Source organism: Acanthopagrus latus, chromosome 2, assembly GCF_904848185.1.
Source record: "Acanthopagrus latus isolate v.2019 chromosome 2, fAcaLat1.1, whole genome shotgun sequence".
NCBI classification, from domain to species: domain Eukaryota; kingdom Metazoa; phylum Chordata; class Actinopteri; order Spariformes; family Sparidae; genus Acanthopagrus; species Acanthopagrus latus.
The window spans coordinates 27,568,821-27,595,963 of NC_051040.1; the positions used below are offsets into that span (position 1 = coordinate 27,568,821).

At 43.9% G+C, this 27,143-nt stretch overlaps 1 protein-coding gene across 10 annotated transcripts in view; it reads left to right on the forward strand.

The window, feature by feature from the left end:
• The window catches only part of phldb1b (pleckstrin homology-like domain, family B, member 1b), a 116,795-nt gene that overhangs the window by 56,406 nt on the left and 33,246 nt on the right, over window positions 1–27,143 (forward strand). For all 10 annotated transcript variants that reach the window (XM_037119269.1, XM_037119278.1, XM_037119296.1 and 7 more), the window contains 2 exons: window positions 4,589–4,714; window positions 12,317–13,815. In XM_037119269.1, the coding sequence (XP_036975164.1) occupies window positions 4,589–4,714; window positions 12,317–13,815 (1,625 nt within the window). The remainder of the gene's footprint in view (window positions 1–4,588; window positions 4,715–12,316; window positions 13,816–27,143) is intronic.

Sequence of the window (27,143 nt, forward strand, 5' to 3'; positions counted from 1 at the left end):
TGCCGTGAGTGAGTCAGGGAGGCGGAGGCAGGAGAGCGCTGCTGGCAGGATCCAGAGGAAACAGGAGCTAGGTGAGGGAGTCGGATGACTGCTGCAGCGGAGAGCATGAAGACACGGCGGCTGAGCTGACGTGGCTCTGCAGACCGCGGTATTAACATCCTGATGACTGCTTTCAAATGCCCTATTCAGCATCTTTTTTTTTTGTTTTTTCCCCTTTCATGACCAGACTAATGGTGTACTCATCTTCCAAATATCCACAGAAACAATCTGAGCTGTGGAAAATACTGACCAAAATTATGTTGAGGATGGTGTTGTAACCACCGAAGGAAACGCTGATGGAAATGTTAAAAACGGGCCTCTTTTCTTCACTCCCCATACACAAAGTGTTGGTGCAAAAACTCATACTAATGCAAATAAGCAGAGTGCAGCCTTTAAGTGGATCATGTAGGCATGTGGCATTTACTGCACCAGCGTAAAGTATCAACTGAACTGGTGCTTCACACCACCACCGCTGTTCAAGTCAGCAGTTCTTCACAAGCTGATGAAGTCCCAACTAACTAACTGAGCAGACCACATGTCTGTGCACAGGAGGGGGAACTGTCTGTAGCAGTGTCAATGTCTTGAAACATCAGGAAGGGGCACCAGGTCTGTGGCTATGCTGGTTGGACACTAAAATGTATTCTCCAAAAAAATCAATTGCTTGGTTTATTTGATGTTTTTCATAATTGCATGACGGAAAAAAAAAATACGAGTGCCTCCCAAACAAGAGGTACAGGTGAGATGAGTTGAGTCATCTGTCATACGGTCTCACTACTGAACATCCACCTAATTTTCTTGATAGCATTGTCAACCACAATGAGCAAACTGACAAAAGCTCATTGAATTCTGTTCATTATAGAACAGCTGCTGCTCCACCATGGTGAGCACCGTCACCTCACAGCAAGACGTCTCCCTGTCAGTGCTGTCCCTGCGTATGGAGCACTTGAACATTAGATAGGTGTGGGACCTGCACAGGATGCGCAGTCTGAATAGAATATTAGCATATATATATATACACTATATTACCAAAAGTATTCGCTCACCCATTCAAATGATCAGAATCAGGTGTTCTAATCACTTGGCCTGGCCCCAGGTGTCTAAATTCAAGCACTCAGGCATGCAGACTGTGAAACAAGACATTTGTGAAAGAATGGGCCGCTCTCAGGAGCTCAGTGAATTCCAGCGTGGAACTGTCATAGGATGCCACTTGTGCAACAAATCCAGTCGTGAAATTTCCTCGCTCCTAAATATTCCACAGTCAACTGTCAGCTCTATTATAACAAAATGGAAGCGTTTGGGAACAACAGCAACTCAGCCACGAAGTGGTAGGCCACGTAAAGTGACGGAGAGGGGTCAGCGGATGCTGAAGCGCATAGTGCAAAGAGGTCGCCGACTTTCTGCACAGTCAATTGCTAGAGAGCTACAAACTTCATGTGACCTTCAGATTAGCCCAAGTACAGTACGCAGAGAGCTTCATGGAATGGGTTTCCATGGCCGAGCAGCTGCAGCCAAGCCACACATCACCAAGTGCAATGCAAGGCGTCGGATGCAATGGTGTAAAGCACGCCGTCACTGGCCTCTAGAGCAGTGGAGACGCGTTCTCTGGAGTGATGAATCACGCTTTTCCATCTGGCAATCTGATGGACGAGTCTGGGTTTGGAGGTTGCCAGGAGAACGGTACATTTCAGATTGCATTGTGCCAACTGTGAAATTTGGTGGAGGAGGAATTATGGTATGGGGTTGTTTTTCAGGAGCTGGGCTTGGCCCCTTAGTTCCAGTGAAAGGAACATTGAATGCTTCAGGATACCAAAACATTTTGGACAATTCCATGCTCCCAACCTTGTGGGAACAGTTTGGAGCGGGCCCCTTCCTCTTCCAACATGACTGTGCACCAGTGCACAAAGCAAGGTCCATAAAGACGTGGATGACAGAGTCTGGTGTGGATGAACTTGACTGGCCTGCACAGAGTCCTGACCTGAACCCGATAGAACACCTTTGGGATGAATTAGAGCGGAGACTGAGAGCCAGGCCTTCTCGACCAACATCAGTGTGTGACCTCACCAATGCGCTTTTGGAAGAATGGTCAAAAATTCCTATAAACACTCTCCTCAACCTTGTGGACAGTCTTCCCAGAAGAGTTGAAGCTGTAATAGCTGCAAAAGGTGGACCGACATCATATTGAATTCTATGAGTTAGGAATGGGATGGCACTTCAGTTCATAGAATGAGTAAAGGCAGGTGAGCGAATACTTTTGGTAATATAGTGTATATATACTGTATTTTCTGGACAAACTGGTCTATAGGCTGCGTGTAACACCACCTGAGCAAGCTGAACAAACACCTTTTTCCCCATCATCGTCACTCAGCCCATGATGTAATCAGGTGGTTTCCTCCTAAGCTGTCGGTGTGTGTCCGTCCAAGGTGAAAAAGGCAGGTAGGCTTTTGCCGTCCATCACTGCAGCCTCCTGTGTAATGGAGGAGGTTGTGTCTTCACCTCAGGCCTCGTGTTCTCTACTGACGACAGGCAGGGATCTTATCTCTGCCTGCGGCGGAAGACCTGTCCCTCGTATCGCGGCGGGACAATGGTGCTATATTGAGAAAGCAATAAACATGAGATTGCTTATCTTGTATTGAGCTGGTGGCACATGAAAGGGGCTCAGTTAGTTATGTGTGTTACGTGCTTTGACGTTTCAACCCAGCATGGTAAGTGGATTCGATTGATAACGCCTTAGAGACGGAGTGTGTTTGTTGTGTAATAGTGAACGATGGAAACAGTTTGTGAGCGCCTGTAACTGAAAACCGACACGACACTGACGTCACTTTTTAAAGCTGATTTGTCAAACCAGCTAGGAAACACTAATCTACACAGATATGAGGCAACGCTATCATTCATATGGAGTCGTGTTTGTGCACTTCTTCAGCTCACCACAACAACGAGAGGACTGTGTGTGTGATGGTTCTATTGCCATGCAGTATTTCCACTGCGAGTTACAGCTTGACTCGACTCCATCATCTTCCTGGTTGGTTTTCCATCGTTCTCTCACTTGTTCTCACTTGTGTGAGCGAGCTGAGCTGGTACAGAACGGTGGAGGGAGACACTGCAGAGCACTGATTCTGTACATGACCGCAAATTATGACTGCAGTTTTTTTTACTGACTTGACCCAGATCCATTAGTTTATTGTTATCACAAAAGTATTGATTAGTGCAGCTTAAAATAGTAGCATCATGTGCATTAACTGTCTTATAACAGCACTCCGTGTATTATCAACACGTAATGGCAACAAATGGAAGTGTATGCTACCGTCAGCCTGACGATGGTGAGGTGACAGCAGTTTCTATGACCTGAAAAGCTGAGCTGAGCTCTGGGCTGTGTGGACCGGCACAGCTGCCATATCTAATAAACATCCCACAAATTGAATGTTGCTTGGATTTAGTCACATCACTTTGTTTACTGTAGGCCTAAATAACCACCAAACAGCATATTTAAAGCATCTTATCTCCTTCATTGGATGTATTTCCTGTAGAAGCAGGATGTCGGGGCGAGGCACATCAGATAGCCCTGCTGTGTAAACCAGTGGGATTTCATTTAGCCAGAGAGACAGACTTATTTGATGTTGGGGATGTTTTCCTCGCCTGATTAAAATTTAATTTCCACTTCAGATGCAGCCTCCCGCTTCCCAGAGAGGAAAGAACATGTCTCGAGATTTCAAAATGTAAATACAAATATAGGTTTTTGTGCAAATTAGGAATATCTCATTTTGTTCCAAACTGATATCCAATGATCTCCCTCTTTGAGATTGGCTGCAATCTCTCCCATGTCCATTTGTGAGCTCGGCGTCATCCATCGCTCTCACGCTGTGACTTGGGCTGTGCCCTCACGCTTTGTTTCTCTTTGGTGTCGATGACGGTGATCACAGTGTTGTCTGAGTCAGCACAGCCTGCATGCTCAGTGGTTCACTGTTTGAGCACTTTGCGCTGCTTTCACTCCTGATGCTGTCAGAACAGCTCCTATGCCTGCTCCTATGAGAACAGCCCTCTGTGTCTCTGCCCACTGTTGGCCACATGCTATTAAGAGTCACACACACAAGCTGATTGTTCCTTTGGAAACAAACTTATTTACTCCATCCCTGAGACCTAAAAGAGGACAGTAAATATTAAGCTAGAACCAGGAAATGGTTAGAAATGGCAAGCTCCTCCATGTTCCCAATCTTCATGCTTAAGCCAATATCTCTCTGGGTTTAGCTTCTTATTTAGCATACAGACCAAGACTATATCAGTCCTCTCATCCAACTCCAACTGACAGTTCTCTTGGTTAAATTATCATTATGTGCTCTGGTACGCCTTGCTCACACTTTGGTTTACGTCACTATGTTGTGGTGCCACGTTTCTTTCAGTTTAGAGACACACACACACACACACACACACACACACACACACACACACACACACACACACACACTAAATGAGTCACAGAACTTTGCTGTTAATGTTGTAAGTTCCTTCTGTGAGACTTAAACAAAATACAAATGATGAATTTGCTGTTTTCCAGGCTGCATGCTGTGTTTTGGCCAGTCAGCCTACTTCCGCTTCAACCACCCTGAAGAAGCCTTCAGGATGAAGAGCATGGTGCCGCAGGGAGGGAGTGTCTCCACCGGGGACTACAGACTATGTCCAGGTACGTGTGATCATGCATGCATACGTATCACTCCGTTCACTGCTTCACTGTATTTTCAGCGGCGTTACCAGAAACATCATGTCAGGGTTTTCCTTCTTGCACAACCAGTGGAGGCCCAGACTGGTCGAAGACACACTGACCCTTTGTCACATGAATAATAAAGCCTAAAAAGACTGTTTGTCTTCCGAAGTTCCAGTTTCAGCTTGGCCACTGTGAATGAATGGGTTGGATTGTTGCAGACCCCAGCAGACGGGTGGTGAGGTGGGGCGGCGGGGCCGTGTGTTTTACAGGTGGATGTTTGCTCAGCAGTAAACCCTCAGCATTTCTCCTACGTTGTCGCCTGGCAAGGGTGGAGGAAGTGTGGAGGCACAGGGCAGTCTGCATCATCTACAGTAGTGGGGGAATATATGGTTTTAGTGTAGTAACAATGTGCAATTTTTCCTTATTTTGGCAGATTTTGGTTTTATTTTACTCATTCACAGTTTTTTTTTCTCACTTTTAAGACATGACGTTTTGAGTTCTGTTACAGTAAGAGCTGTAAAACCACCCAAATAATGTGCCAAGCTGGTTTCAATTACCTCTCGGGTCTGAGAGTATTAAAGTATGAAAATGGCTCCGTACAACTCATCAAGTGTAATCCAAGTCTTCAGAAGCCCCGAGAGCCAAAATTGTCTCGAAAAGATGTAATTTCCACCTTTCTTAAGCTGAAATCTTCACTGCAGCTGCTAAGCTAAAAGCCTTAGCCTGCCCCAGTCTGAAGTGGATGCACGAGTTCGACCGCATGCTGAGGCTGAGGGTGTAAATAACATCTTTTTAGATCAGTTTGTGATCTCTGGGCTTCTTGAGACTTGGATTACAGCAGTGTGGAGCCATTTGATGTTTCATTGGGGTGGTTTTCCTGTTTAAGTCTCCATCTAAATCACTTGTTGAGGAGAACGCTGTTTTGCTGTGAAGCTCCAGAAATGTTTTGCGGACTACAAAACTTCACCGGATATGGATGGAGTAGATGATGACTGAACTTTGCTTCTTGGGTGGACTGTTCCTTTAAATTGCCGACTCTGCCTGTTTGCGGCTCTGTTACAAGCCCGTTGTTGTAAGCATCAGCCTTTAAGATTGCAGCACCCGTTGAACCCTGCAGGCTGACGGGTGCCCAGCTGGGACCCGGAGCTGGAGTTAACACCATGCATGTTTTATGAGCATCTCATTCCTCTGCGTCTCCAGGCAAAGTTTTCAGCTGCTTGCATGTGTGTGTGTGTGTGTGTTCCTCCTGGCACTACCTTTTCTTGGCTAGCTGCACCACCAGCGGTCTGTCATAGCATCTTGTTATTTCCCTCCTGTTACTGATGATGCTGCCTGCCACTGGGGGATAAGTTTAGCACACAGGCATGCTGGCTGCTGCCGACTTCCTGATCCAGTAATGAAAGCCTTCCGTTGTTTAGAAACGTACCATTTTCCCCAATTATGCATTCCTAGGTTGCATTCAGATGAGACCTGCTTATACCACTCCCATGATAATCTGGGCATATCTGTCATATCTACAAATAACACTTGTTATCTGTGTATAAACTCTGAGCTATCACCGAGGGCAAAACCGCCTTTGACTTTGTTTTTTATAAGGACACGCATTTTCCAGCTTCTCTGTCTGAAATAAAACATTTACATCAATTTATAGTGCACTTACATCAGGGCTGAAACCTGCTGATTCACTGCATTCAGGTACTGTACTATTAGGCAGTTAAATCTTAATCGGTGCCCACTTGAAATACCTGCGCTGGGTGTTACAGTTTTAAAGACAGAGTAGGATTGTCGTACACTATAATCTTTTTGAGTAGAAGAGCCTGTCACATTGGTAGTATTAGATACAAATGTGCAGATACCATTTATCCTTTTCCACACAACTTTTTATATCGGCCGGTACAGAGTTCTGATCCGATACAAGTGTGTCATAAAAAAACAACAAACCCAAACAACAAAATAACCTACTGATTCCAGCATTTTGGCAGTATCAGAGGCATTTCTGATACGGGAACGAGGTGGCAGTATGGATGTATACAGCACGCTGCATATCATATTCCACCTACACGTTCCAGTTATTTTTTTTTATTGGACGTAAGAGGTTCAAATTTTGGCTCATTTCTGTTCCTTCAGGTTTGAACTGTATCCTGTAAACATATGACTTAGTATACATTCTTCCATTATCTAATGTTTATACCTCTGTACTTATCTTCACAAATAACCCACAACAATGTATTTATATTAACAACTGTATAATTCGTAGGAAATAAGAAACTTCACCTGTTTGTTTTCTGTGCTGGTTGTCGGAGGTTAGAGCAGGTTGGCTAGTGATCAGAGGGTCACTGGTTCAAATCCCAGCTCCGGGCTGAGCTGAACTGCGTGTCAAAGTGTCCTCAGGCAAGATACTGCACCCCAAAATGCACCTGATGTGCGGTTGACACCTTGCATGGCAGCCTCTGCCATCAGTGAGGGCCCTGCGATGAGCTGGCGACTTGTCCAGGAAGCACCCTGCTTAGAGACAGCAAAAACAATGTATTCATTGAGGCTGAATTGGTGCAAATACATACTGCAACCCAATAAAAGGGATAAAGCGGATACAGACAATGGATGGATGCTATCTATGATGGAGTACAACTTGTGGAAAAAGGTGACTGTCGGATTGTGTTAGTTCCAGTTATGGATGCCCCTGAATTCGCCTGTATAAAGAGCCTGTCCACTATAAATAATACAATTTGTATAAAATGTAATACTATTAAGCATGCATCACATAGAAAAGGTCATGCTTTTCACATTTAGTTAGTGAGGTGAGTAACACATGACAATATCTCAAACAATAAGATAACCTAAATCTGGGAAAGGTAGAGAGAAACATGTTCCTTGGTTTTGAAACACTGCAGTGGCCGTTTCTTTTGCGATGCCGGTCACATTCACCTGTCTGCTGTTTAGTTTTGGCGAGCTTTGCCCGGTCGGTGACGGCCTGCTGACCAGCTGTCTTCAGCCAGCCGTCTCTCAGCTACCACCTCTTCACTGATTGGACGTTTCCCGTGCCTCTCTGTCAGGCCAGGAGAAGGCTTTTGTGGCTCCGAGCTGCTAACTTAAAGTGGCCAACGGCTGCAGTTACAGTATCTTTTTCAGAGACTATTTATAAAGCTCCAGTTCCATTCTGCTGTCTGCCCTCCCTGGGTTTCCCCCTCCAGCCCCTTCCTGTGCCCAGCCACCATCCTTTTCAGTTGATGTCCTTTTATCTTCCTGCGATTTGGCTGCTGAGTCTGTCACTGGCTGCTTGACAGTCTGCAGAAAGCGGTACTGAAGGAGGAGCTGAATGCTCGGGATGCAGCTGATTGTTATTGTGGTTGCAGAATGGCACCACCACATGTTGAATCTCTCATGTTCAAAGTGCTCGTCAATAAAACGGGACCGGACACTTCTGGACAACAAATACAGAATCTTTCTGACTTTCAGCACCTCATTCCTGCAGCTTCATTTTTCATTTCCAAACCAGTTTAAACCCACATGAGGAAAATCCCTTATCCCCTCTAATATCTCATCATATTGGATCAATGGTTTCCCGTCAGACTTTTTTATGGAAAAGTTCAGCCAGAGAGCAAAACACAGACACATAGAACATTCCAGTTCTCCACTTAACTTCTTCCAAAGTTCTTTGTTTTGATTAACTCAATGAACTAATATATTTTAACTGCACTTAGAACTGATGAGTGGGATGTGTTCAGGCTACACATATTAGAAAATAAGATGCACTGCTGTTGATCCAGCTGCCCGGTATATAACAGGAGACTGTGTGAAGTAGTTAAAATGAGGGCAACCATTCGCGCGGTTGGTAGAGCAGGCATCCCATGTACAGAGGCTTTGTCCTTGCTGAAGTGGCCCCGGGCTCTTAGTTCCGGCCTGGGGCCCTTTCCTGCATGTCAGCCCCCCCCCTCACCCTGCTTCCTGTTATCTCTTAAGCTGTCCTATCAATGAAGCCATACAAAGGCCCAAAACAAAGAACCAAAAAAAAAAGAAATAGTTAGAAATGTGCTCCATCTCAATAGTCATATACATATTATAACATATTACCGTATGTCATAATGTAATGCTCATAGTGGCCATTCTTCTGCTTTATGAATACTTCCACCTTGACCTCCCCCTAGCTTGCTTTGATACCTTAATATTGGCAGAAATTAAATATAACATTTATAATCATGTTTTCACTAGTGTGTAATCACCTGTAGATAATAATTGTTTTGCCTTCTTAACCTTAGAATGATTTCCTCTTCCACAGAGTTCACTGTGTTGTGTCTTCATGTTTCTACAGTAGCCTAGAATGAACAAACATAACACCGGCCATAGAGAGGGCCATTTGCATGTTTTTTTTATTTTTTTATTTTGTTATTTTTTTTTGCAGCCGCTGTAGAGGCAGGGTATGACATTCAGTCGGAATGTCACAGAAATCCTACACACTGAAGCTTTAAGTGGCATTTTGATACTGCAGTCTTCCTACTAAGGCTCTGAATAATTCCTCCATCATGGTTTTGAAATACTGTATGTTTTGATGGCTTTTGAAGGTTACCAAAGCTCAGTGTGTTCAAATAAGTTGTTGGTCCAGTGGAATGTGGTTGTGGCTTCACTTGACATTGTGTGTTTGCAGACTGACATCTTCACACAAATCACTGTTTATTTCAAATGAATGAAGTTCCATCAAAAACTCTTTTCACATGGCAACAGAACACTGACCTGAGGATCACACTGTGGATGACAACAGTGTAGTCCATGGTTTGTAGTTCAGAAGAGTATTCTCTTGATGCTTTCTCTGTCTTCTCAGTTAAAAGCGTCAACATCTGCTTCGTGAAGACAGTAACAGTGACAGGCCGAAAAATCCACTGCTGTGACCCGTTAGAGCAGAGCTGTAAATCTCGCAGTAGTTCACATCACTGTGCACAGGAAGAGCGACGTCAAATAGGTGGATATCACACCGGAAGTAAGACGAATTTACCTTCAAAATAAGATATATTTTCTGATATATCGAGAGTGGACAGTTTCAGAGAGCTCCAGAGGTCATGTGTAGACTTACATTTTTAATTTATGGCACATAAACAGAGACATAGTATGCGTCGCGCAATCGTTTTCGATAACAGTCTCAGTAAAGTATATTAAACGTGGACTCTTGAGTCTGTTGTGATTTTATCTTGAAAGTCCTCACCGGAAAAGCGGCGTCACGTTGTAACTAGCTGGACGACAGTGGTACGGTAAGCAGCGGCGGTGCCTAGCACCCCAACCCCCGGCTGAAGTATCACCTCGGTGCTGGATCTCCATATCTCCCTCGGTGTGTGTGGAGCCAGGCACGGCGGGGCTCCGACACAGCCGGGTGGTAACCGGTGTCCGGAGGATGTGGGCCTCTGTGTGTGTCATGTAGCAGGTGAACCGCACCGAAACTGACCGGGTCGCAGTTTTATTCCTTCATGTGAGTAACCCTATTGCTTAATGCCTGAGCTGTGAGCAAGGGAACCGATACGAACCGGTCACACGCCAAACTCCATTCAAAATCTATCGGTTTAATGTTCTTTTGCTATTCTGGAAAGGTGCACACATCACAGGACCTCGGCACATACTTGATGCGATTCCTTTTAATTATATCAATTATTCAGCACACAGGTGGTCCACAAATATGTCCCTGTTTCCGTAAAACAATCATTTTTTCTTCGCTGTGGTCACAATATCACAGTGCGTTCTGAGGAGGGAAAATGTGGGGAAATTACAGACGGATCAACCATATGCTTCAGGAAAATGTAGCATATTACCGGTGGTATCGACGCCGTATTGTAGAAGTCCTTGCATGAAACAAAACGTCTCAAAAAGCAATTATCTCAGACTCTCAGTTTAACCGACACGCAAGCTTACATTAAATCGCTTGATTTTTAAATGAAGTTTGGCTTGGTGTGCTCGAGACGACAGTGTTTCCCATGACATCATTGCAAAGGTTTCCTCTGAGCAAACGGTAGCTTTTACCCCCCCCGCTTTGACTGTACATAATGACGCCGGTTTGTTGTCTGTGAGACGACGTGACATTGACATTGATGCGCTGCTCAGCGGATAGGATGCTGTATTGTGACAGCGCGCAGATCGTTATGCTGTATGTAAATGTTGTCAGGCTTGAGTGTGGCCAGGCTGTCATGAAGGCAGAGCCTCATTGTATGGCAGTGTCATTACAGGGGAGAGGACAGGAAGCTGCTCCCATCTCTGTAGAACAAGCACATCTAATGTTTTATTTGTGAAGCCTCTATATTTTAGAGCAGTTTTGCTATTTGGGAGATGTCTCTCTGACATCATCTCCACGAAGAGACAGTCTGTTCTGTTCTCTTCCAACGTCTGTGATGTCATTTGCTCGATCATGCCGTCATTTTTTTTTTATGATTTCTAATGTTATTACGTTGCTGTTAGACGTCACAGCTCTACTCTCCTGTCTTCTGTCAGTGTTTGCACTGATGGGTCCAGGCTGCAATTATCAACACATCCATTTGAACAGATTTCATTCAGCATTAATGAAACCTGGTCTGTGCTGTGATCCCTGCCTCCGGGCCACGCTGGTGAATCTCCCACGTGGCCATGAGTTTCTGTTGTAATCTACTATGCTGACAGTAGAGAGAGACAGTTAAGATTAGATTACCCGGCCTGCGTCCTACGTTGCTTTCGGGCCACACAGTAATTGGGTTATGTAGGCACATTTTCTCCTGTTCTCTAGCCAGTCCACAGACCTGTCGATCGGTTCATCTCAAGTGTCCTATCTTCTTTCCTCACCAATGATCCCTCCTCTGTCCTCATGCTTACCTGTCTTTCACAGCTTATACCCTGGGCTGGTGATGATGATTTTTACACATCTCAGTTAGAAGTAGCAAGGTTACATTTGGGGATAGAGGTTGGCTTGCTGTCAGGAAACATCTGACCAAATAGACCGATGTCAGAGTTGTAACCATGCATGTAATTTCACTGCCCATTTTATCACCTTCATGACGACCTCTAGGGAAAGACAGGTAAGGTGAGGTCATTAAGCAGATTTGGACAAGACCTTAAGGATGATTTGTAATCAATAGCTAATGCTGTATTACACTCTGTCCGAGTTTTAAGGGAGCAAAACAATACAGAAATGGTGTATGATGCTGTGAAACAGTAAATATGTACTGTACTGTTACAAAGTAATCTACCGAGAATGCGACCCAGAACATATCTGATTGACCAATGCTCTGCCTTGCCCGATGATATTGCATAGTCAGGGCCAACATATTTGTTGGAAGAGCGAGTGTTATTTAGCGTCTGGACCCCAGCAGAATGATTGCTCTCTTGAGGCTACATTTTGAGGCACACCAAATCTTGGGCAGCCTAATTATCTTTGTTGTACCTTTGCTTTGAATGAAGTAAGACCATTCCAACATATTGTAATGTTGACTATTTGAAATGGTTGAGTTTTGATTCTTATGTCTGAGGATAATTTTGTCTCCCCATTCAGACATGGTTGCACTAAATGTTAACATGACCATATTGTATTTTTTACCCACAATCCTGTTGACACATGTTTTGTCTTCTTTCCTGCAGACTCGGAGAGCTTTGTCAATGGGAATCACCAGGCCAGTCCAGTCCAGTCTCCCCCAGCTCCTGGAGAGAGAGTCCAGTCTGAGCATAGTGCAATCGTCAGCTCTATTGAGAAGGACCTCCAGGACATCATGGACTCCCTAGTCATGGATGATCCCCAGCCTTCTTCATCGGAGGGCAAAAAGCCCCCTGGGGGCCAGGCCATTCCCCACTCCCCTCTGTCTCCCATGGTGAATGGAGGGGGCCGGTATCTGCTGTCCCCTCCCACCAGCCCAGGGGCCATGTCTGTGGGGTCCAGCTATGAGAATACATCCCCTCCCTTCTCTCCCCTCTCCTCTCCCTCAGCAGCCAGCAGTGGGAGCTTTACCAGCCCGTCTCCTAGTGGAGGACCCCAGGACCAGAGTTCGTCTCTGCCGCCAGTGCCTGTACGCTCCTCTAGCTACAACTTCACCACCCAGCCTCCGCCTGTACCCCAGCCACGGACCATTCTGCCTTTTAGCAGTGGTGGGGTGGGCCAGAAGGTTCAGGAAAGCCCCAGGCTGCAGAGGAAGGTCCTAACTGAGGCTCCTCCAAGCCCCAAGCCAAGCCGCAGAGGGCTAGGCCAAGATGGATCAGAGAGCCCCAGACAGACCCCTCTTCTGTCCTCTACTGAATCTCTCAGCAGTAGAAACATTGTGCCAAGTAGCCCCAGACTCACTCCCAAATTCCCTACCTGTCCATCCCCTTCACCCTCTAGTCCAAGGACCAAGACAACCATGGTACTCCAGGAAAGGCCTGCCAGCCCTTTCAGAGAGCAGACCAGTGTAGCTGATGGCTCCCTAACCTCCAGCCCCTCCAGGCAGCTTTCCCAACCCACCAGAGCCTTCCAGCCTCCCCTGGACCCCATTGTCCACATTATCCAAGGATCACCGCTCCAGCAGCATCAGCGTTCACTGCAGCCCCCTGAAAGCCCTCGCATGGCGAGGAGAAACATGGAGCTGAATGGTGGCAGTGCAGGGGGCAGCAGTATGAGAGAACTGCCACCTCTTAGCCCGTCAATGGCTCGGAGAGGCGTCCCGGTTCTCCCAGGGGCTCTCCCGGGGACAGTCCCCCTATTGAGGACTCCAGATAGCCCCTCAGGTCTGGGCAAGTTTGTCCCTGAGAGTCCCAGGCTCCGACGCAAGTCAGGATCTACATCTGAGGAGCCGTCGTGCAGCAGGGGGATCCGAGCCCGTAGTCCGTCACCTACCTCTATGATGATGGAGAGTGGTGGTGGTGCGGGAGTACGGAAGGCGAGCTTTGGGAATTCCCTGTCACCTGCTTACAGTCTGGGGTCCCTGCCTGGCTCGTCCCCTGTAGCCAGCCCCAGGAGCCATCGGAAGATGTCTTCAGGTAGACCCCACCCTGGGATGAGGGAGAGGAAGAACAGCATCAGTGAGATCAGTGACAACGAGGACGAGCTGCTGGAGTACCACCGACGACAGCGAGAAGAGAGGCTCCGAGAGCAGGAAATGGAGAGACTGGTGAGTCAGGAACATCTTTGTACTTGATGAACTAATTTAAGATTATATAACTAACCAAAGATACCAACATTTTTTACTCATGGTAACACTTTGGGTCACATTTTTGGGGGAACTAGAGCTCCAGCCAGTTAGTCTTTTGTTTTCTTTATCTATGAATCTGTTGAGTCATTTTTGTGGTGGTCATCACAGGTTTGTAGAGGCCAGGCAAATTCTTTTGATGGTGTGTTTGAAAAAAACTGAAAATTATTGGATTTTAAAGCTGTTTTTATCTTGGAAAATTGCTTAAAAGATAAAGTCGTTGTCTAATAATTTTCTATCATCAATTAATCACTTATTCAGCTAATATTCTCGGTTTTATCTGGAAAGTGATTTCAAAATTACAAGTGAAGTCAGGTCAATTGTAGTTATATAGCCAAGTAACAAACATAACACATTTCTACAGAGTGATGTGAGAGGATTTCATTGAGGTCAGAAACCTGCCTCAAGTGCATTCTAACTCATCTAAAAGATTGCCATTAGTTTGATTATCACAGTTCCGGTTTACGATGAGATGTTGTAAATATTCTTGCAAAGGTTTGGTCCAACCTCAGTGTGTATGACCTCCTGGAGAAGACGAGTGTCACGAATGCAGTATCTCAATGTTTGTTTGCAAAAGGAGGAGTAACCAGGCCCGTAAACCATCTCAGTGAACTGTCTGTAAGTTGGCTGTCTGCTGTCTAAATTGCTGGTCTCAGGGTGCCCAGATGAGTCCATAGCAACCACATTGTTTGTTGTTTCCTAAACTGAACAGAGGGGGGAGGGAGTGGTGTTAGACATCTTGAACTTGTCTGCCAGTCTGAATGAAACTGCTGAGACAAAGTCCTTTAAAAAGTCTTTATATGTGTTTGTGCCTGCGTGAGAAGCCGTTTGTCTGCCCTGCTTGTAATTACAAAATGGGTCTTTTTTTTAAAGTGTGAGACTGAGTGAAGGCAGCTCAGCTGAGAGACTGAGACGACATGCCCTCCCTCTCCGTGTACCGGGTCATGTTCTGGTGCCTCCTATAGAGGCATGGCAGTTAAACAGTGTGTCGGCAGCACCAAATCTATACACTGGCACTGTGTTTAACCCTTTGCAGTGAAGTGGGCTCTGCTAAATGCTACAAGGCCATAGACTTAGAAAAGCTCAAGTTAATGATCAGTGTTCCTGTTAAGGCTTAGCGTCCAAGAGATAACCCCGAGCTAGGGTAGGGTACTGCAGTCTCTGACCTCAGTACTTTGTAATTTATTCTGTGATTCAGTGTCTTAGCTTTCACTACTCAAACTTCAGGGAAAAGTCAGACTGTCTTTACCTTTTGTCTGTATCATCAAGGAATTACTGTTATCCCACAGACATCTACTGTCTGCTCGGAATGAGAAAAAGAATATAGTTTTCACAGGTTTCTCAGGTTAGGGTTGGGGGGTTATGGATGGAGGAAACAGAGTTTCACAGTATAACACCTTAATGTCAGGTTCAAAAGTAGGTCAAGTATTTGTATGAAAAAAATCTAATATTGTTTTTCTGATGTTTCAGATTTAGTGGCTTTGAAACAACACACATTCCCACAGACCAGTGCAGGTTAAACATGAGGTTGACTGTTTGAGATGACCCATGAGAATAAACAGGGAGGGTCACATTTTTTAGACAGGAGACGGTACAACTAAAAAAATGTATAAGTTATTTCATGGATTCTATAGTTTTTTGTATACCCAATTGTGTAGCTTAATAAAAATCATAAAAATGTTAAAATACTTACAACTAATAATGTAATAGATCCCTATTTATTTTAGAACTTCCATAGTAAACACCTGAAACTTGTTAGACTTTTTCTGAAAAGACCAAGTAAAGAAACACTTGGTTACAGAGGCTAGTCGATGAGATGTCTAACCCCTAACATCAGGATTTCATTTCTTTTTTTTTACTTCAAATTTCCTTTGATTATTGTTCGTTCAAAGGCAGCAGCATATAGAGTGCCGCAGGAATGAGGCCTTTCTAAAACCTAGAAATAAGTTAGCATTTGCCCATCTCCAGTTCCCTGTTTCACGGTCAGTGGGTTTTTTGAATGTGTTTTCAGTTAAATGTCTGAAATAAGGTCTGGTTACCACAGGCTGAAGATATTTACATATGTTGTTCTACCACATAAAAACATCATTAAATGTCTGCAATTTGATTATAAAGCTCTTTTGTGTGTTAAAAATGGCGGTTGCTAGCAAGTGTCAAAACGAGATTACAGAGGCTGTCGGAAACATTAAACACCATCATAGTGAACACAGACTCCTCTGCTCACTGCTCACTTTAGTTACAAACTATTCTATCTCTACCTTTACAACTTGTACATTATTAAGTTTATAGAAAATCTGTATAGTAATTGTGTTGTAAGACGCTTAGTGGTGGTGATGTTTAAGTCGTGTGACTGTGATGTCATCTGTTTGTAGCCTCACATTAGCCTTTTACAGCTAGAGATTATTTTTTTTGCTTCAGAAAACACTAATTGGTTTTCATCTGAGAAAATGTAAACTTGTGTTTGATTATTTTCTGCAATAATCCAAAAAATGGCTTTTTGTGGAGAGAACCAGGGTGATGCGAACTTTTACGTTAGCCTGCAGAAGTCATCCCTGCAGCTCTCTCTGCCTGAGTTCCCCAATGACGACAGCTAACCCAAAGGAATGTCATCAGTTTTTGTCTCTTATTGTGGTCTGCAGGCTTTTTCTCTCTTACAACAATAACACTTGTAGGACAAACACTAAATAGTAATTTCTTGTCATGATCTATCATACAGGCTGTTTGCGCCTTGACTGCTCATATTAGCCTTCACATACTCCGGTCAGTCAAAACCTGAATCCTTTGTCCCTGTTGAAAGGTTATTAGCCGCAGCAACCTTTGGACTAGTCCAACTTCCAGGCACTTAAAGAAAATATTGACATTTGATGTGCAAATAGTGCCTGGCACACGAGGTGGACTGAATAAGGCATCCAGGGACAAGCGCGGGCTGCCTGAAACTCCTCAGCAGGATTCCTCAGCAGCCTGTGATGTTATTGTATTTTTCGTGCTGCAGAAACTCGCAGCTTTTTGAGGAGGGAGGGCGTGGAGCTGCAGGGCCTGTAATTAGTCACAGTTGACTCACTGTCATGACAGATTTTTTTCTTGCCCCAGAGCGTCCGCATTTAAATCATTTCACACACAGCCTGCTACTCATTCACACAACTGATTACCAAAAAACAAAGTTATGTGAACAGCGAGTCTCGCAGAAGTTTATTCAGGAAAAAGAGTGTTATTGTGAAATCAACAGGAGTACACAGCTCAGAGGCAGCGGGAGGCTGCCGGGAGACTGCAGCTACACTGATGCACTCATTCACTCAGATACTGAGCTCTATCAGGCTGAGATTGAACTCTCAGGTCTTGGCCTGTTAGTGTTGTTGAACTGCAGTTTAATTACACTGTAGAACTGATTATTACCCTGTTGGTTATATAGTGCTTTACCTAAAATATTGACAGTTTGGCATTCAAACTTTTTTAACCCAGTTAGTGGAAAGCTTTTGGAAATACTCAATACTGTTTTGTAAAATAAAAGGATGGAACCAGGAATGTTTTACTCACTTTCTTTAACACTGTGAAATGTGCCATTTTCAACATTTTTGATTATTTCTGACAGAATAATGTATGGATCTTGATGAAAAATGTCAGGCATATTAAGGTAGCTGGTATGTATGAGTCAGTACAGAGGGGAGCTGTTGGGCCTTGGCGGAGGTATGCGCTCTACTGTGTGCCATTCTAGTAAATAATGTTTTGTGTTCAGCACAATGTGGTTTAAGTGACTCCAGCATGCTGCAGGGGCACAGTGGTGTTGGTGGTGCACCAGCACAGTATGTTGGTATGATGCAGCTACTTTTATGAACAATCCATCCTCTGAGATCTTTACTGTCACACTGTTGTCTGTTTGCATCTCTCAGTATCCACTGTGAACACTTCTGTGGCTGTGGAGGAGCTTTGTTGAGTCTAAGACAATAACCCTGATGATGTCACTGGGTTATTGTGTATCATGACACTTAAACAATCTTTTAATGAGATGCTTTAATGTTGGAGCTTATTGCATAGTTGGAGCAAAGTCAGGATGCTTGCATTGCAAGGCAACCAGCAGCAAGTTAATAAGTTGCTTGTTAGTTAATAACGATGAAATGGTAATAGAATAATAAGAATCTAATCTGATGTCTCAAGCAGTGCACTGATAACATCACTGAGAGTAGAGATACAGAGAGAAATCACCTTCTCTGCCCCTCAGTATCTCAGAGTTATCTTAGATTGAGAGAAAGTCCAGAGATGCAGAGACAGGTTTGATGGCACCGACAGGAAGCTACTTTAGAAACTGGAAATTGAAAACAAAAATTCTTCCCACAGTCTTCACGGCTATGGTCCTTGTCAGAATATCTATAGTTTTAATTCTGTCTCTTGCGAGTCGCCTCTAACGCCATACTAGTTACAGATTCTTATGCAAAATATATCTTAATGTACCAGAAACAGCAACAGGCAAATCACTGAAAACTTTGTACTCAGGACAAAGAAAACATTTCTGTTTTCAAAATGTGAGTCAGCCTGAAATATCATCATTTAAATGAGCAGCACTGTATCTGTTCATTGATACCAGAGCCAGACGACAGGGTAAACGCCTTCAGCAGCATTTAATTCAGCTTCATCATGTTGTCCTCTGGAGCCGGAGGTGAGCCCTCTCTGATGACCAGTCTGCAGGGAAGACTGTGGTCCTGTGTCCGTCTGATCCAAGCTGTCCAGCCTGGCACTGCTCTCTCCACATGGCCGTCTGACTGACACGCTGTCTTGGCAAACTCACTTGGCGTCTGAGCTGAGTCGCAGCGTGCTTCGTCTGCGGCAGACTCCACACACACGCACACACACACACACACACACACATAGATGACCTCATCTTTCCTATGTCGTTAGTCAAGACTGCATCATTGTTTTTAATGAGGCTTCCTCAGTTTATCTCTGTAAGTCCTCAGTGCAGTGTTGCGTGCAGATGAAATTGCAAAAACATTTCAGCTGCTGAAAAAAGCCTTAAGCTTCTCTCTCAAACCAGAATAGCAAATGACAGAGAAGCTTCAATATCACTTTGTCAAGAGCTATTTTTGAGTTGAGTATTGAGTTAATTTTACACAGTGAAACATTGTCTCTTGATGAGCGGCTCCTGTTTGATTTCCACTGTAATTAGCTGGCGTGATTGTGTGGTGCTGGCTGGAGGGGGGGTGCACTCAGCCAGAGTCCTGTGGAGAAGCAGATCTGTTGTTTCAGTTCTTACTGGCAGCTGATGGAGGTCGGTGAAGGTCACATATAGCCTAATGCATCTTTAATAAAGGCCCACATGAAGCCTTTTCCTGGACACTTAAGTCCATAGAGACTTAAGTGAGTTTTTTTTATGTGGAGTTGACCTTGAAATCAGGGGATGAGGCTTCAGTTCTGAATATTTATCCTCAGGCAGTAATATGGTTTAGAGGAAGTCAGACTCTGGCCTTTATCATCATCCTAGACTGACACCAATAACCTGTGCAAATTTGCCCTGTTTCCTCCGTCGTCTTCTGGCCTCGTGTCCACTCTGCTCTGGCCTTGACCAGCCCAGCAGGAAGTCACACATGTGGGCTGTTTGTGACACAGAGAAAAGACCTCCCTGCATGGTTGGAATCTTTGCTACTGTCCATTAGGATCAGTGCACCAAATATACCCTCACACTGCTGAACAGAACACCACATGTGTACTGCACCATCTTACAGTACGAGGCCAAATATGTCCAGCTACTGCGGAGCACCAAACTGCCCACCTAGGCTGCCAAATATATCCTGCACCTACACTGATACATAGTGTTGCACAAACCCACCGACTAGCGGCTGTAACTTTATTCAAGCTGCAGGGGACTTTCTGCTGAAGTACAGGTGGTCTTCTGTGAGGGGAACAGGTACACAGCAAATCATCAGGAGGCACATGGCTGTTATTTTTTTGGGTTGAAAACAGACTACAACAGATAAGATGGTCGAGCAGACTCTGTGGCTCTTTATCTGGGACAGAGATAAATCTATTTCTCTGGCCACCCGAAGGAAAGCTGCAGTAATCCAGTCTCGAGACAACACCAACAAACACGCCTCGACTGAAAACAAGATGAGGGCGCGTCATGTCACTTGCTGCACTGTTGCTGTTATTTTCTCCATCATTTTAAATTGATCGTCAGAGAAAACAGGGCAGAGGAAGATCGCATTTTTAATACCAGATGAAGTCTGTTTTAGGTGCAGCAGCGCAGCCTGCTGTTGTGTGACCTCTCCACTAGAGGGGGACGTCTAACTGTTCAGTAACACAGTGGAAATTCACCCTCTCATGAAGAAAGGCTACAATCAGGCTGAAACTTTATTAAAAGATACAGAAAATACTGGAAACGCCTCTCAAGCCTGCAGTCCACATCTGATTCATCATATGCTCATCTGTTCTTTCCCTTTACATGAGCTGCAGTTACATAATTGGCTCGTTTCTTGTATTAAAAGATATCTAATTTTCAAATATTGCTATTGTTATAAATTCTCATTGTGAAAGAAGCAGGATTAAATAAGCTTTCATAATAATAAGCCAAGCTTATGTATATTCACATGATTGTTTGTGTCATATTAGTATCTATTCAATTTGCTGAGCACTTCAGGTGTCCTTAGGAAGACTACATTGTAAAACACTATAAGTGCATTAAGACAGTAGTCATGTTTAGAATAGAGCATAAAATACAAACACAAACTCTGAGCATATAAGGCCACAACATATATTATTTTCTTGATCAAGTTATTAATCATTTGGTCTGTGAACCAAGTTGAGATTGTTTTGTTCAGCCAGTAGTCTAAAACCCAAAGAGATTTAGTTCACAGTCACATGGGACAAAGATAAACAACAAATCTTCACACTAGAGGCACTGAAACTCAAGAGGATGTTTGAATGTTACACTTTTGCTTGAAAAATGACTTTAAACTATTAATTAAATACTAAATTAAGTGATTTACTATCTGTCGACTACCAATTAATTTACCAATTGCATCAGCTGTAACAGTTTTATATATTTTTCTGTCTGTCAGTGCTTCCTTCAAGACAAAAACTGAAATATTCTTCGTAACAATATCACAATATTTGCTGCAAAAATACAAAGCTAATTCATCAATAAGCAAAACATCAGATAAATGGTGCAGTCTTTCAGTACAAACGTTTTCTGCTGGGCCAGTATCTCCAAAACCAGCCTGCTCCTTTACCCTAATCCCATTTAAAGACATATGTGACATGTAAACACTAAAATGTCTAAGGGGGATTAGAACTTTTGTTCTATATTCTGCTGTTCTGTGTACTTACATTATCCCAAATAACTCCAACAATGTTCAGATTTGTCATTTTATCACACTTTTTCACATCTTTAACATTGTGGGATTGTTTTCAGACATTTTTCATCACTTGAGGTAAAATGAATCCCAGTCCACTTCAAAGGGATGCCCTCATCTGCTGCATTATCATGTAAATGACAAGAGAAAATATTACATGCGTTGAACACATTACATGTAAATATGCAGCAAAGTCGACCGCTTAAGCTCAATAGTCCTTTGAAGCGTGTGTTATCTCCACCTTGATGTGTTCTGCATGAAACAGCTGAAACTAAATGCTGTACACATCCTGCTTGGATTCATTTATCAGCCTATTTCAGGTGACGCTCAGCCACTGCATTCAGTGTAAAGTTCTGCTCAGTGTACAAAGTTAGCTCTCTGCTTTTCTTAGAACCCAACCAGCATGCCTCCCCCCAACACATTATGATCTCTAACTCCGCCCCCGTCCTCACCTCCTCTCACAAGACCTGAGTGGAGGTGGGGGCTGGGGGGGTAGGCCGCTCTCCATCCGTCCCAAAGTAGCACAGCCAGTTGTGAAATCACTTTACAGTACAGGAGGAGCTGTGCAGAAGCAACATCTACCAGCCCGGAGTGTGTGTGTGTGTGTGTGTGTGTGTGTGTGTGTGTTTGTGTGTGTGTAAAACATGGATCGGTATCGTGTGCTGGGTGGCGGCAGGACCGTACCGGTGCTGAGACGGAGTCTTAGCAGGGAGCAGGCCGCGGTGTATCTGCTGGCTCTGGCTCAAGAGAAGCCGGTCTTTGTCAACAGCTTGACAGCTCTGATGAAGGTAACTGACGCCGCTGCTAATATTAACAAAGCTCCTCCACTTGTTGCTCTCTTACTGGATGTAAATAGACTGCTGATGGTCCTGTGATGGCTCTTTGGTCTGGTTAGATAATATATGCACTGTTTGGAAGGGCCTGTTGCCTACATGTGACGCTGTGGTTTAAAGCTCACTCATTAACAAGGGGAGCTTTCACACTGCTTCTCCACATGGGAGGTTTTTATGAGTGGAGCTTGAGAAATGTGTCACATGTGTTTACAGGCAGGCAGAAACTTGCTGTGTGGGTGCTTTTTCAGTTGACAACTCCAAGCGAACCAGTGGGACACTGTGACATGTAATGAGTGACAGAACAACCATATTATTCTCAAGCCCAATCAGTTTCTCGTGCACAGATAGACAGGGACGTTTCGGATGATTATACAAGAGAAATGGTGCCAGAGTGATTAATCTCAGAGCTCAGATGTTGTGCAGAGATTGATTTGTCTGCAGAGTGAGGTCAAGAGGTCACCGAGTCACGCTGCGGGGCTGCCTGCACTGATGTAGATGGTTGACATGGAGCAGAAGAGATGCATGTGGTTATAACTATTGAGGGACAAACTTGTTTTAGAGGAGAGAGGAAGCGATATATATGAGGGCATTTTTTTCTCTGTAGATCGACTAATTTATGAAACAACTGGAACATGATGTGAGATGTGGTTGAAGAAGTTTTATATATATTGTTACATAAACTAGAACCCGACCGATATTATCTGTATCCATGTTGACCCATCAATAAAATATCCTGCCTCCATTACATAATTATGTGTCCGGTAGCCACATTTGAGGGGTCATCATCAAGTGTGTTTATATGTTTGTGTTGAAGCCCAGCTGATATATTGGTCACATTATCTTTTACTTCCTTATATCGGTGTCTGCATCCTCCCAAACATGGAGTGTTGGTTGCAGGCTGCAGGCTGTTTGCTTTGGCTGTATGCTGTCTAAACCTCCTCTGGCTAAACTCTCACATGGCTATACAGTACAGCAGCGCTACTCTACCAACCAGCTGCTATTGACTTTAAGTTTTTTTTTTTTTAGGGGGGTGAATTGATATTTAATCTCCTAATGTCTCACGCATAGCAAATTGTTTTACTTAACAAAGCTGATGCAACTGACTGCACATCATACAGACTGGGTCTTATCTCTGGCCTATAACAATAATCAAGCCATAAGCCCGCTTATTATCAGCAGCAGTGTTTACAGGATGTGAAAACACGACTCCCATCGTGCCTTTAATCACTGTATCTGCTCTTTGATGTTCTCATCTCTATGCTGGAAGTGTTTGACGTGATAACTGGCACCCGGTCGTCACTTTTAGAGACGCCTCCGGGGTTTGGATCCCAGTTGAAGCGGTTAAATGCCAGCCGCCCCCACCGGGGAGAAGCAACTCCAGAGTTTCATCCTGAGATCCGCGCCAGTGACATCAACATGGAGGACCACCAGCTTATTAATCAGAGAGGTTGCTGCCGCTGGAAAGCCTCCTTGTCCTATTCCCTGTGCCTGCTTTGATGCTCGTGTGTTCCACAGTGCTCGGAAAAATACAGCGGCAGAAAATGAAAAAGAAACATCTCTTGTTAGGATCATCTGTTTGTTCCTCCCCTGGGACCCTGAACACGATGAACCCTCCGAGGATCAGAGTCTGATCATGAATGGGGTTTGTTTTGCAGACTGTTACAGAGCGCTTGCAGATATATGTAGAGAATAAGGCTTTGTTGAACTTTCCCGGTTTAGTCTGGAAATACTATGCGCGTGAGATTTGTGTTTACGCCTGTGACGTAGATGAACGCAGCACAGAAGAATACGGCTGCACAGTAAAGTATCTGCTCTGATCAAAGGTACACAGGCGGGGAATGGCCTCGGGGTGCCCGGGGAGGAGGAGGGGAAGAGGAGGGAGGAACATTAAAGGGCATGAGAGAAAACAGGAGACGGTGACTCTCAGGGGAGAGAGGGAGACATGAGGAAGAGATGCTGACTGCTGGGAGGATGAAAATACAGAAAGTAGAGAGTAAAGTGAGGAGAGCAGTGCTGACTAAATGAGGAAAAACTGGCTGAGTGAGATGTAAGATGTCACATTAGAAAAGTGGCAAACGTGAGAGTAAATGAATGGGATTATTCTTAACTGCTGCACATTTATTATAGAAACAGAACATTTTAACACTTGAAAGAGGAGACAGCAGCTGACCAAATAATACTCCATGATGAGTTAATTAAAGCACCATGGTACACCATCTTTCAAAGATGGAATAGCACGATCTTTTTCTTACAAATATATGTACAGTAGATTCATAGGCAACTAAACAAGCTCTTGCTCTGTTAAATACATTTTGGATTAATGTTACAGCCTTACCTGCTCTGCTATAGCTTACCATGGCTAATGTCAGCCAATGTTGGCAAATATCAGATAGAGATTAAAGCAAAAGTGTTGAGAATGTATCGTTGAATCAAGCCAACAAATCAAGTTTTTATGTTTCATGTCTGTGAAAATTGAACATTAAAATAGGCAAGGTATGAATAACTGAGGCAATCTGACTCTTTAGAGCAACTAGAGAGATTCAGTGTGCCATTATCTGCTCATTACTTATCAATTTTGAATTTCCCATCCAAACAGCAGTTTGGCCTAGAATACTCAAATATTGAAAGATACATCACCAGCATCATCTTCAACCTCAAGTGTGCTCTTGAAACCCGGCAGTCAGGAGAGCCACCCACCAGGTGAGACGTGGGGGGGCTGAGGAATGTGTGAACTGCTGTCTGGAGGTGGATGAAAGCTGGAGCTCGGAGAACTCTGGGAAGCAGGCATTCCTCCACAAACTCCTGGTTGTCTGGAAGGGTCACCCCCTCCCTTCTCATAGACGCTGAGTCTGGAGGACTTTGACCCTGCACTAAGGCTTTCTGTAAAACTCTCTTGTATGGGATTTATATGAACTGTACACTGTACACAAACGTCACCCACCTACAGTACTGTTAGATTTGATTACTGTTAATAAGGTTGACTTGTCAATATGGGAATTTATTGATGAAAAGTCAAGTTTTCCAGGACGCACTGTTAAAAGCTGACCTGAGCGATGAATCATCGAGGCACAGATCACAGATGGTTATTAAACATGATTTAAGCGTCTGACTGCAGGAGGTGTTTAGCAAATATGGCTAAACTGAGCTTAAGGTGTTGGTGTGTATCACATTGTTGGTGGTTTCAGACTTGTGACTAGGTTTTTATCTTTTCTGCCCGGGTGACACAGCAGCGTTCACAGAAGCTGTTTCTACTGGTAACAGATACAGATCAGCTTCCTGTATTTCAGGAGATGGTCCAGAGTTAATCATGGTAACTGTGGGTTATTACACAGTTTTCTAAAATGGAGCAATTCTTTGCAAATGATTTTGTTTAGTAAAATTTTTGTCTGGATCAGTTTAGCTTGTTAGCTCGCTACATATCTGTTCAACCTGTGTCCATATTCACAACAGATATTATATCTAATAATGTGAAAAGTTGTAGTGGTGGTTCTAACTTGTTAACATGATGTGTTAATATTAATGTTATTTGTTATTTGCAAACTGACTTATTGTTTTGTTAGATATGTAGTTAGTGTGATTGCATCTCTCAAGTTACAGGTTGGGTCTAGGCAAAGGCTAATGACCTGGCGCTGTGGGCCAAATACTGTAAAATAAATAAATAAATAAATAAAAAGTTCCTATAGCTAGCTAGTGTACAGCTATATATTTAGGCTTCTTTAAGCTAAGCCAATCGTGGTCCTGTGGTGCCAGGGTTTCTTTGAATCTTTTGTGTCTTTGTTCTTTTGCCTCGAAGATAAACACAGTTTACATGACCTACATAGTTGGACTTTGTCTGTTAACTAACTTTCTGCATTTATTGTTTCAAAATTAGTAATATGCTCTTTTTCCACCTTTCTCCTGCACATTTTGCCTTGTGATATCTGCAGATGGCCTAATGAAGTTGACACATGACTGACGGTATGCAAATTGGCCTATTATGGCACATATGCTGTCTCTGTTTGTGCGTTCTACTGTTAGTAAAGTTTGCACACCTGCCATTTCTAACCATGGAAACAGTTCAGATATGAAACAATGCGAGAAGCTTCTCTAAGCAGCAGACGATTGAATGTTGCCGTGGAGCTCCGTCACCATCTCCATCGCCCTCTGATCCTCCCACTGGACGGGGGTCCGTTTTTGTGGTGGTGTCATGGAGGGGGTTGTTACTGGCTTTTAAAGGCCAGTGTTTGTTCATCTGTCTTTTGGCCAAGCTCTCCTGGCTTGAACGTGTGTCTCATTTCAAGGTTTGAGCTGCTCACAGGGTCCACCATGAGAGTGAGTATACCCAGGTTTCTAATCTTAATTTTACGGTAGAAGTTATTTTGTCACCAGATTTTAGTGGATTGGTTGGGAAACCTTTTGTTTACAGGTCTTGTGATGCTAATTTTAAAAGAGAGAAGCTATTTGCTATATTTTGTATGTCTTAGTCATTCATCAGGGCAGAGCAGAAAGGCCTATATTTGCACAGCCTCATTGAACTATTGTGGAATTATATTTGCAGCCAAACATTAAGATGTCCAACTGGGACATGGGAGCTTGGCATCTAGTAAAAAGATTTGGATTAACGTGCTCATGCGTTGTGTACTACCTTGTTCCTTCTCAGAGCCCTGAGGGACCTGCTAATGATATCTACAAAGAGACCTACAGACTTAGAAACTAAAGGGTTTTTAGTGCCTGTGGCTGCAGCAACCTCGAAACATAAAAATTCCTTTGGTATTTAAAAGACCCACATGAGAAAACAGCAAATGTGGAATTCACGCAAATCTGTCAACATGCACTTGATTAGGAGCATAATTTTAGCACAGTTTGCGTATGTCAGGCATTGACGCTGTGTCAAGTTGATTTATGTTGCAGCCAAATGGTCTGAAATGTGTCTGTGATCCTGCTCCTCATCCATCACACAGGTTCAGTAGCTTAAAGGCTGTCTGGCGATCAAATGAGACAATGATAGTGCCAGCTTTCAATCAGCTTCCTCGACATGAACGAGACAGGCGTCAGAACGCTGAGTGGTCTAATCTGTGTGTGTGTTCGAGCAGATGTT